The sequence below is a fragment of the Schistocerca nitens genome, chromosome 4 (assembly GCF_023898315.1).
Source record: "Schistocerca nitens isolate TAMUIC-IGC-003100 chromosome 4, iqSchNite1.1, whole genome shotgun sequence".
NCBI classification, from domain to species: domain Eukaryota; kingdom Metazoa; phylum Arthropoda; class Insecta; order Orthoptera; family Acrididae; genus Schistocerca; species Schistocerca nitens.
The window spans coordinates 238,848,761-238,861,581 of record NC_064617.1 but is presented as its reverse complement, the minus strand read 5'-3'; the positions used below and the strand labels follow the sequence as shown (position 1 = coordinate 238,861,581).

General features: G+C 43.8%; 1 protein-coding gene across 4 annotated transcripts in view; it reads right to left on the bottom strand.

Moving 5' to 3' along the window:
* Positions 1–12,821, bottom strand: part of LOC126251329 (transmembrane ascorbate-dependent reductase CYB561) — a 306,700-nt gene that overhangs the window by 15,580 nt on the left and 278,299 nt on the right. For all 4 annotated transcript variants that reach the window (XM_049951673.1, XM_049951671.1, XM_049951669.1 and 1 more), the window contains exon 2: positions 1,391–1,617. In XM_049951673.1, the coding sequence (XP_049807630.1) occupies positions 1,391–1,617 (227 nt within the window). The remainder of the gene's footprint in view (positions 1–1,390; positions 1,618–12,821) is intronic.

Sequence of the window (12,821 nt, the reverse complement as noted above, 5' to 3'; positions counted from 1 at the left end):
ATGATGTCGTCCTTTTTTGATCACAAGGGCTCATTGCCTGTCGAGTTCCTGGAATGGGGACATCGATTCCCAATGGACGACAAAGTGTGTGACAGGGTCCAGGCATGGATCCGACAGCAGCCTACTAGCTTCTTCAAGGATGGAATCGACTGGCTAGTGTCACAATGGGATAAATGTGCCAATAGTTTTGGCGACTATTTTTGAGTATGTGTACTGTGTATAAGTTTTGAGTTAATAAAGTTGTTACCGTTACTTTATACTAGTGACTGGATTTCATCTGAATGCCCCTTATATACTTTTTTCATCACTGGTCACATATTTAATTTATGTGGCATTTGAGAGGCAATATAGTGAAAAAAATCCTTTGTGCATTTTCATGAAGTTGTAGTGAATTTCATATGTTATTTAAATATTTATTATTTGTAATTATATTTTCAAGGACGTGGACAGGCTTGGCAAGCCCAAGTCAAACCTCGTTAAATAATGATGCGAATGACTTTATTCACAATAAGTAATATAGTAAGTCACAATGTGCCAGACCACAAAAATAACGTACAATTATTCGTCGGGTGTGCTCTCGACAGAACACGTTGGCGCCGGCCGTTGTGGCCGAGCGGTTCTAAGCGCTTCAGTCCAGAACCACACTGCTGCTACGGTCGCAGGTTCGAATCCTGCATTGGGCATGGATGTGTGTGCTGTCCTTAGGTTGGTTAGGTTTCTAAGTCTAGGGGACTTATGACCTCAGATGTTGAGTCCGATAGTGCTCAAAGCCAATTGAACCATTTGAACCACAACACGTTGCAGGATGGTATTTGTCATACAGACATAAAAAACATAAATTGGAACTTCATGCAAATACACGTTCTTTTTTCTCATTATATCAACTGGAGAAAAAAAAAAAAAACAGCTTGATAATGAGGTTAGAGAGGGAGTCGAACCGTCACCACGTACAGATTGGTCTTACAAAGCTCGAATGCTGATCACTTGACCACCATGAACTTTTACGTCCAGTACCTCGGAACAGATACATAAGCTACGTAATAGACGCGTAAAAATTCTCTTGTGATTTTGTCGTAATTGCCGGTGTAGTGCACCTTACTACTTGCACATTGTGTTGTTTTAATGGCCTACTAAACGAGTACTAAGTTTGAAGTAAATCCGTGATCCCAAATGTGGTCTCCCCCTGTAAGTTTTGGCAACACTGCGGTGTTGCCACGGAGACCGATACGAAATCACGTTACGTGATTGGTTGTTTGACAGACGCGCGAAGCAGCCGCGCCAACTCCACTCGAACGGTCACATCTCATATTTTGCGGTTGGACTGTAAGTCGTGATAGAGTGAGCATCTCAAAGACTGCCTGCGGCAGCTTCGATTCTGCGGCGTACTCACAGAAGCCACTGAAAGTGATGAACCCGGCGACCATGAGCACGGGGTGGAGGTTGAACTGGCGAGCGGGCTCCTCGGTCCAGGCGAAGCCCCCGGCGTAGTACAGCGCCCAGAAGAGGGTCAGCGTGAGGGCGCCGAGCAGCAGTAGGCTGGCCAACACCACCACCAGCATGTACTCGAACCAGTTCATGCACGCCCACCCGCTCTCCTCATCGTCATACTGACGATGCCTGCAACAAAGGAGAAACAGCTCGGTAAGACCAGCCAAAGTTCAATACAGTAAGCTACTCACTATAGACTGTTGTCGTGCTGCTGTGATTACATGAAATGCGAGGCAGAAAAGAAGTCAGCATATGTCCATTTACAGACAAGCAAAAGATTATAATTTCAGAAAAACTGAATTTATTCGGGGGAAAGAACTTCACAAATTGAGCAAGTCAATAATGCCTTATATATATATATATATATATCACAGTTTTTGTTTGCCTGTCCGCAAGAATGTGCTAATTGCTTCTTGGTCGGGTCGTTTTCATTCACACCTCGATTGGGTAATTTAAGGTTGGTGTCGCGGGTCTCTGTGGTTCGGAGTCTGTGCAGACACCGCCCTTGCTACATCTTCTGGTTTTGAGTAACTCAGGGAGGTGGCGGCTTGTACTGGAAGTTTTGGGGCTGATCTGCTGTGGCCCTGTAGACCACCAATAAATAACTATTCCGCCTATTGTGATTTGGGCCCCTTTACACGTGTTACTCCCTCACCAAGCTAAGGAAAATTTTTTGGGGAATTGCCTTTAATGTGAAGGTTTGTGTGCTGGCTTATTCACATTTATCTTTTAACAACTGACAGGTGTAATACAAGTTATTTAACTGGCGAGAGAGAACTATTTTAGCTTCAGTACAAACTAGCTACTTACAGTAGTGTTTTTTTTTAATTTCTATTATAGATATCGCAAGTTTAAAATCTTACTATTGGGAAGTTATTAACGTCATAACTGGCAATCTCCTTTCCATAAAGATTATTATTGAGAAACCCTTTTAAAATAAAAAGATAACCTTAGCAATGTGAGTTATTTCACCAGCACCTCCTGGCCCCTACTTCCACGATAACGTTTTTGGAATAACATGTGTACTTGAGTTGTTTGTGAACCGCCCTAATTGACGGGTCAACGTGGTCAAAACCCCAATATGGTTGCAGGACCCTGACCTGAGGACAGATCCAGCGACCTTGCTGGCCGACGTGCGGTTTGGCAAGCATGAAGACAAGCAGTAGAAAATCTCACCATGCGCGAGTGGACATTATATTGCTAAACTGTAAGCCAAGATGGCTTTCCACGAAGGGCAACAAAACGGGGCGTAGAAGATCGTCGATGCTCAGCCCAGGCCTAGTCATCGGGACTAGTCACTGAGGTCAAGTCTATTCCAGTCAATGAGAGCCCAGGCCGAGGCGAGTCTGGAGATTCCCCGGGTAGCAACGGGATACCACCGTGACTGTCGCCCGCGATATAGCCCGACAACCAGGAGTGATGGTCTGGGGTGGCATTTCTTTTCATAGCATCATCCCTTTGGTTGTCATCCGCAGCAGCTTTACAGCACTACTGGACGTCGACGGTATTTTACAGTCGTTTCCCTTGCCCTTCATGGCAAGCCACGCTGAGCTTACACTTCAGCTAGATAATGCCCGCCCTCACAAGGCGAGAGTTTTTACTGATTGCCTTCATGCCTGTCAGACCTTGTCTTCGCGCTTGCCAAACCCTACATTGGCCAGCAAGGTGACTGGATCTCTCCCCAATCGAGAAATTCAGAACGACGAAGCATTAAGAGCAGGGTTTTCCAAACAGCTCGGCATTTCGACGGTCTAAAGCGCAAATTGGACAGTATATGGTACGATGTCCCGCTGGTGGACACCCAACAACTCTATCGGTGAATGCCAAACCATACAACTGCTTGCATAACCTAAGGACCAGTGGTGGGCCAATGTGTTACTGACTTGGTCAATCTATAAAGCCCTTTCTCTTGAATAAATCATCCAGTTTTTCTGAAATTTTAATGATTTATTTGTCTGTTCATATACATCACAGAATAGTTCCTTCGTGGTGAGTTTTTTTTTTTTTTGTCGGCTTAGAGTGTAATTTTAAGCCTGCTGTACTCTTGTACACGATAGACTTTCTGGTCAAAATCTGCTACTCATTGCGGGTGCAGGTAAATCAATCGCCACACCACATCGTGGGCAAGTCAGTGAAATTAACCATTAACTGACTGTGCGCAGTGTAGATTTCAATAATCGTGGGGTTGAAGTATGCATGCGCAGGAACAGGGGCCTATGGGGGTCTCCTAACTCTTGAAGTTAACCTATTGTCGCAGCGTTCACTCATATTATAGTAATGGATTTTGTGCTTTTGTTTCTTCTTAATCTTGTTATGTTATGTTAACCGGGGACCTAGAAACGACGGAGAGGCTCCGTCCCCGCCGCACACTCAGTGTTCCACAACCTCACGACGACTACCGCAGTCCACTCCTCCGCCGTCCCACACCGAACCCAGGGTTACTGTGCGTTTCGGCCCCCAGTGAACCCCCCAGGGAACGTCTCACACCAGAAGAGTGTAACCCCTATGTTTGCGGGGTAGAGTAATGGTGGTGTACGCGTACGTGGAGAACTTGTTTGCGCAGCAATCGCCGACAGTGTAGCTGAGGCGAAATAAGGGGAACCAGCCCGCTTTCGCCGAGGCAGATGGAAAACCGCCTAAAACCCATCCACAGACTGGCCGGTTCACCGGACCTCGACACAAATCCGCCGGGCGGATTCGTGCCGGGGACCGGCGCTCCTTCCCGCCCGAAAGCCGTGCGCTAGACCGCAAGCCAACCAGGCAGGCTTCTTCATCTTTATGTTTTGTTGCTTGCTTAGTTTTCATGATGAATTGCAAAAGCTGCAGGAGAACTTTACGTTACTCCTGCTAGCGTTCTCCCACAATGTAAACTAAATATCTCAAAGCAAAAAGGTATTTAGGATTTACAATACTAGGTGAAGGAGATAGTCTACGCTCAGCATAAATAAGAAAGTCAACACAATGTTTTCTAACGCGATAAATGCTCCAAGGTAGACTCTTGAAGAATTCCAAGAGACCAATTGGTAGTGAATTAGGTATAGCTGTAAATAAAGAGTCAATAGAAGACTGTTCTGAAAACCACAATGCTTCACTGGCCAGAACGAAAATGACACGACCTCTCCTTTGTCAGACGTGGGTACTAGCTACCTCCCTTGAATCCTACGACGCATACACACAGGCAGAGGTGGAAGACAAGAAAAATGATAATGCTGTTCAGAAAACACACACACACACACACACACACACACACACACACACACACACACACACACACACACACAAAGAGAGAGAGAGAGAGAGAGAGAGAGAGAGAGAGAGAGAGAAAGAGAGAGAGAGAGAGAGAGAGAGATATTGCCCGTATGTTGTTGCTGGAGTTCCATTCCATGACAGGACAACGAAACCACCGCGCCACTTAACTGGCATTAGCAGAGCAGTAATGACATAAACCCATTATCTGCGATGGAGCTTCTGTAACGAAATGCTACGGACGGCGTCTCCCGAGAGAAAGTAATGGCGTGCTTAGCATAACAAGTACCGCATAAATTTCGCCTACAGGCGCTGGAGCACTTCTCCGCGGACCATCTTCGCGTCGCAAGCAGGTTCCAGACGTTGTCTGGACACTACAGCTCCGCGTTGGTCGTTGCGTTGGCCTCCCCGACTTCCACCGTCTAAGGTACGCGTCACAGAAGTAAAACTGACAAAAAATAACGACTGCCTACTTGCGTAGGGGAGCGATGAGCTAAACTTCCTTCACACTGTCGTTTTCTCTGTGTGACAACGAGTTAGAAGTAGATACCAACAATGCTGCCATGGCTCAAAAATAGCTGTGAACACTATGGGACTTAACATCTGAGGTCATCCGTCCCCTAGAACTACTTAAACCTAACTAACCTAAGGACATCACACACATCCATGCCCCAGGCAGGATTCGAACCTCCGACCGTAGCAGCAGCGCGGTTCCGGACTGAAGCGCCTAGAACCGCTCGGCCACAAAGGTCGGCATGCTGCCATGCTTCTGTCAATAATGCCGGAGGCGGATGCAGAGTACTGACTAGTGGTAAAACATTGGTTTCGTGGATCTACGTGTAAACCTGAGCAGCAGCATCACCCAAATTCACAAACAGCGAAATAGGTTAAACACAACACGAACAGAATTTAATTACACCACTGTGATGAGACTAAATGCGTGCTCTTGGTGCATTTGTTGCTTTTTTAGACATCAATTATAACTGAAGAAAAGAAGCCGTACTGGTGAACAAGTGTTAGTATGATGTGGCGCAACAGTGGAAAATAAGATCGAAATTTTAAAGAAAGGCAAGAACACTCCGTTTATTTTGTGACAGATACTTTGGTTGTGTAAGTAATTTTTATTGACGATTTGAACACAGCCAGATGATGATAGCCTGATTCTCGAAACGCTTAGCTCTGAATTAACAGTGCTTCTTTTCGTGTTGAATGAAAAAAAAAAAGAAAAGAAACAAATATAATGAACTTCAGGTTGTGTACAATATGGTTTATCAGAGGCTAGAAAATAAAAACCTGCAGTTGTCTTGTTCAAATGGCTCTCGAGCTCTATGGGACTTAACATCTGAGGTCATCAGTCCCCTAGAACTACTTAAACCTAACTAACCTAAGGACATCACACACATCCATGCCCTGCCGGCCGCGGTGGTCTCGCGGTTAAGGCGCTCAGTCCGGAACCGCGCGACTGCTACGGTCGCAGGTTCGAATCCTGCCTCGGGCATGGATGTGTGATGTCCTTAGGTTAGTTAGGTTTAAGTAGTTCTAAGTTCTAGGGGACTGATGACCTCAGATGTTAAGTCCCATAGTGCTCAGAGACATCCATGCCCGAGGCAGGATTCGAACCTGCGACCGTAGCAGTCGCGCGGTTCCAGACTGTAGCGCCTAGAATCGCTAGGCCACTCCGGCCGGCAGTTGTCTTGTTCTACAGTATACTATTGACCAAAAGTATTTGATCACGAGATGTCATGAGACAAGACAGTGTAAAGGGAGGTGGGAAGTACTGTGTAGTCGGTAGAGAAACAGTAACAGCAGAATGGACCCATCACAAGATCTCAGTGACATTATTGGATGTCACTTGAGTAACAAATCCACCAGAGACATTTCAACCTTTCCAAAAGGTGCCCAAGTCGACTGTTGGTAATGTGACTGAAGAGCAAACGCGAAAGAACAGCCACAACTAAACGAAGACCAGGCAAATCTCATGTGCTGGTGGACAGAGATAGTCGAGCATTGTGGAGGGTGTCTGTCAAAAATCGCATTAAATCAGCGGCAGGAATCTGTCAAGTTCTAGAGTGCTACCAACAATGCAGCTAGCACAATGACTGTGCGTAGGGAGGTTAAAAAAAACATAGGGTGCAATGGTCGAGGATCTCCTCACAAGCCCCACATTTCTGTAGTCAATGGTAAGCGACGCTTTAGGTGATGTGAAGAGAGGCACCATTGGGCAGTGGATGACTCGAAGCGAGTGTTTTGGAGTAATTAATCTCCCTGTGATAATGTGATGGAAGGGTTTGGGTTCCGTGAATGCCTGGAGAACGTTACCGATCATTATTTTGTGCCAACATGAAGTGCGGAGGAGATGGTGTTACAGTATGGAGTGTCTTTCGTAGTGAGGGTGTGATCCCCTCATTGAGCTTAAGAAAACGGTAAATGCGGAAGCATATGAACACATTTTACAGCAATGTACAGTAGAAGAGCAGTTCAGAGACAATGATTGTATCAGCGGCATAATGAACCCTGTCAAAGCAGCATCTCAGTCCGAGAGCCCCAATGGAGCACCCCTGGCTTGAGTAAGAACGTTGACTTCGCTCCAGACCCCAGCCTCCAACATCATTACAGAGCCTAGTTTCGGCTCATGAGTGAGAATGGGTTCCCATTCCTCCACGGGCATTCCAACACATCATTTCAAGTGTCCCCAGCAGAGATCAAGGCGTCATAAACCGAAGGATGGACACACCTCTTATTAATGTCCGCTAACAGGTTTACTGACACTTTTGATCGGATAGTGAACAGGCACATACAATGCTGCCCAGAGTGTCCAGATGATTCACAACTTCAGAAGGGAACTTCCCGAACGGCCTCATTGAAGACGGTGGTACGGTGAAAATTTACACAATGGAGTCAGTTCTACGCCATCAAAAGTCAATTTCAGTGAGGCTATGGGCTACTTCTCACGTTCGCCTAGCCATGTACTCATTCAGGTACTGACGAAGTAGGGTTTCACAAAAAGAGCTTGTTCACGGTACGGAGAAATTACAACAGGATTTCTTAATAAACTTCGAAATAAATCATTTGTGATCCATACTTATCATAGTGTATGTTGTCTCTTTACGCTATTACTCGCTACATACAGTCCTAAAATGTTTCCAATACAAACGAACGTACTAAAAATCCGTGCTTGTATCGTGTAGCTCGTTATCTATACATATTACTACATTTAAAGATCCCACCGCGTTTTTCTGTCTGTATGTATGTATTCCCATCTCAGGAACTACGGTATTCTGACACATTTTCGCTAACAGACTGACTGGTTCACGGAGAAGGTTTGCGTGTATAATTATAGTTATTTGGATATGTGCGGGAAAGAAAAGAGAGAGAGAGAGAGAGAGAGAGAGAGAGAGAGAGAGAGAGGGGGGGGGGGGGGCAGTAGCTTTTCAGTTTTCAAAAATCGTTGATATTCATGACAATCTGTTTTAACAAGACAGACAGAAATGTTTAAAAGACTCCAGGTGCCACAGCTTGGACTTTGTGGACCAGAAAACTATTTGCTCTAAAGATTCTAAGTGCCTACCTATTCGAGGAGTCAAAGAATACATTACTGTCTCTCGCATAGTGACTATGTTACTACCTCCACAACTTTATGTTTTAATTTTGTTAGTAAAACCTTCAAATATAGTAACATGAAATAGTTTCATTTTATCGCCGTGCTAGAACGAAAAGTATAAGCAGAGACAATACCCAGAGAGGTCTACGAATAATAATTTTATAATTAGTAATAGGGGACTGATGACCTCAGATGTTAAGTCCCATAGTGCTCAGAGCCATTTGAACCATTTGAATTAGTAAAAAGAAAGAATATCCTTGTCTTATTGGGAAGATAAAAGGAATATTCTATTTGATCTTATTGTTTCGTTGCACGTCGTCCAGATTGAACTTGAGTTACATCTACTATTCTCTTAAATGAATAATGATTCATTTCCAGATTGAGTCAAAAAACTTATTCAAAATTACTTTTGATACAAATTAATGCGACAAATAATGAGGTAATGTTAAATGTGGCCGTCTTTAAAGCGGAATCGATTCGTTTCGTATCATAACTTTGAGTGTCATATGGCTCCACCGTTCATTCACTACCATTTTAAAAATTTAACCTACGGAATTAGGAGACGAAGTCCGAATATTACACTAAATGAGATTTTGACGTAAAGAATACTGTTTAGTAATCATGCGGTCGCGCAATTATTCAACGGATCGATTCCATAAAGGTTATGAGCCTAGCTAATATTTTCAAATTCCATAATAAATGAACCAAAAATCCCACTGATATTTAAAGCATTTCACTTAAAGAAAGAAATTCTCTTCAGTCATTGCAGTTAGACCTGTAATGAGGGCAAAGGTTACAATTATTTTTTTATATCGTCCACCCATACCATCATAACTTTTAAGCCTAGTTTACACGACGACACTAGGTTGCAGGCAACTGCGCTACCGGCCAGCGCTCATGCGCGCCGCGAGTTTGCGCAACTCGTTGGTAAAACTAGACACTTTCGGCGTGTCCCAACTTTGGCGACACTAATTGCATGCGTTTTGAGGTTGTGTGTGTTCGTAGAGTGTAGACAAACTGAAATATGAAGTAGGGGACGGAGAATAATGTTCGCTTTTTGGATATCTATGCTTTGCATAGGTGTTTGTGGGATTTCGGTGATGCTGATCACAAAAATAAGCAACATACTGCTGCCGCCGAGACTGTCATGTGCGATCATAACATGGATGGTTTGACAATATCTGAGCTGCATGGTAAAATTTATTGAGTTAGGAGCACATATACCACTGAATTAAGAAAAATACAAGGGAGTGTAATTCTAGCTGTGGCAATATGCTCTCGTCTACAAGACTAAAATCCCATCGTTCGAGTTGGCGACCTCTTTGTTAAGGAATATTGTTGACAGGATGGAAGGCTATACAAATTCAAGAAGCTGCATTTTTTATTCAGTATTCATCTATTTAAATCGTCGCTGCAGTGCTCTCCATTCACATATGTTAGAATTTTGAAATACTGCCACTGTAAAGATCTGTCTTCAAGAGAGTAGTTTGCAAACCATTCTCTTCTTAATGCGGCCTGCTTCGAGTAATTATTATTTCTAATGTTAATAATTATTACTGTTAATGTTAATAATTATTGGTGTTAATGAAACAGCGTCATCACCAACTGAAACCGTATCTTATAGCATGTCGAGTGTTCTCGATTGTAATGCACGCAATATGACATGTAATTTCAGTACCTTTATTCCTTATCGCATAATTAACTTTATTTAGAAGAAACGTGAACAGTTCTGGTGACATTCTAAGATAATTAAAAGAACTTCTTGGATCTTCTGTTATAAATTATTTCGGCAAGAATGCTGAGCAACCGAGCTGATGCCTTTTTTTTCATCCAGTCACGAGTCGAAACACGTTTCGTATTTTTTTCTTATGCAGCGATTCCACGCAACAAGCATTAACTCCATCACAACTCGTGCGACATGCAGCTGCCTAAACTTTCATTTCAGACACGACTCAGAGACCCACAAAACGACGAAACTGAATTGTACATTGGTGTCGCCGTGTCTAGTCATATATGAAACCTCTTGCGTGTAAGTCATTCCACTCACCGAGTGGCGCAACCCAATGTCGTCGTGTAAACTAGGCTCTAATTACGGAAGGGTGGGAACGACTTATATGTAAGTAGCAGTAAGCCATATTAGACCTCCCATGTAATGACTATCACGAAAAACTTATAGGGGTTTGGTTTCATACCGATGTAAAGGCACTCAATTCTCCCGCGCACTATTCGGCCACGATAATGAAATAGGGTAAAACGATAGTGGCACTCACTGAACAACAGCACGACTGTATGAAGTGTCCTTGTTGTTCACGCAGAAGGTCGGGTTGAAGCGTCACTCAACTCTAGGAGCAGTAAGCGAGGAACTCCCGTACAGCCGTCGCGCCTGGCAGCTTCAGAGAGGTGAGGAGAATGTGGGTTAATGAGAGTGTTCCCGGCCTTACATCACACGGCAGGCGCTCTGCTTTAGTGCCTATCCTTTCTTCCTTCCTTTCTGCCCGCCACTTGTCTGGCGGGACACGGAAAGGCCATAAGGCGCGCGCCCATTCCCGGAATGAATTAGTGGCGCGCGGCCCAGTATATTTAGCAACAAGTGCGACCACAGACCACTCACACGCTCGCCCAGCCTTTGTGCTGCTACCAGGATAAGATTTCCGCTATTCCTTCTTCTGGTATTGTCCGTAGATCGCGGTGCCACACCAAAGTCGGCGACGCGAATCGATACCACAAAATTAGCGAGCACTCGCTGCAATCCGCAGCAACCAATGGGAAACACTCCTGAAGACGGGCCTCCCTTCCGGTATAGCAGCATCCTCACACTGCTGTCAATATAGTGTCGAGCATGCAATGTTCAGCAACAGTTCGTGACGTCAACTACAGCAGTCAATATAGAACTGCAAGACCAACGGGCAGTTAAAGCTTCTGATGAACTGCAATGTTGTAAATGTCGAATATGCACTGTAAGGTAACAGTTTGTTGCTAAGTCCATCAGGTGATGCCTTCATAGTTAATGACAGTTTTAAAGTATCTAGCATTCCTGTGGCAAAGAAGGGTGCCAAAGTTAAGTAAATCTATTACTCATTTATGTCATAAAGTGAACTAATATTTCATGCCCTCTCGTGTGATGAGCTTTTCGCCTCTCGGTACTTTTCCTCTTCTTTCTGAGCTTCAGCCTTGTTTATTGTCGTTGCAAACAAAACCTTAATTGGGAACTGAATTCGCTTAAAATCAATGAATAAATCTGTTAGGATCGTTGGTATACGCGATATGAAAAAGACCTCTTCAGCTGGTGGATCTGTGGGGCTAGTAGCTCCAATGACAGTATTTTGCATAGATTTCATTTGTGGATGGGTAGGATTAAAGTTGGGACCAATCAGATTCGATAGTAGTGTCAATCATAAACCTATAAGCCATAAATACAACTTCTCTGTTACCTGTAAACCCGAAGGCGAAGAAAAAACAAAGCAGTAGATTGTTGTTGAAAATGTGTAAAAGAAGAAAGAATACGTATGGGAGGAACATTTTCCCTAATAGTTTACTTTCTCTCCTATAGTTGATGAAAGTGAGTGCCAAAAAGAAATAGAAACCGCACATCTTCATAGCACAGCCCTATATTTTATTTCTCACAGTCTGTTTTAACAGAAAATCTATACAACATCGTTTTAAAAAAATTTAAGTAAATCGGTCCTTAACGTTTCGAGATTTTTGTTATCAGCATTAAACAGCAACCTGTCTTTGTACAGTAGTATGGATTAAACTCCGCGAAATGAAATGAATGGAGCCAATGACGATGAAGTCAGTTACATGAAATGTCATCGGCGAAAACCGCCACGAATGCTTAATCTGCAATGTAATGAATAGTCGAACCTGAAAGAAGCTAAATAGTTGATGTGTGAAACGAGGCCTTCAAGACTTCTCCTCTCGAGATTCAATGCTTAATCCAATTTCCCGTGTCAAACCATCAATTAGGGGAAGCCATTCCTCTTTGTTTTCAACACTTATTTCCATTATATTTGTCTAGCATTAATTACATAATTTACTATAAAATAATTTTGTTATATAAATTAACTGACATCACTCTGTGCAGTTTTCAGAGTGTCCATCTCCGTAGCTGAGTAGTAAGCGTAGGACCCGAGTTCGACTCTCGTTGCTGCCAAGGATTTTTCCTTGGCAAGAGGACTGCTACGGAGTACACTCAGCCTCTTGATGCCAGCAGAGGAGAAACTTGACTGCGACATAGCGGCTCCACCGTCTGGAAAGCGGTGTCGAACACATGCCCCTCCATACCGCATGGCAAAGGATGACACGGCGGCCGATCGTCATCCCTTGGGATTTCAAAGGACTGGGCGACGAACTCTCTGTTATTCAGATATAACAACTTATAAGCCACCTCATCCGACAAAATATTATGCAAGCCCCAACTCCAAATTCGATGGGATTAAACGGGTATCACATCACAACTCCACTCTTTCGATCTGAATATATTTAA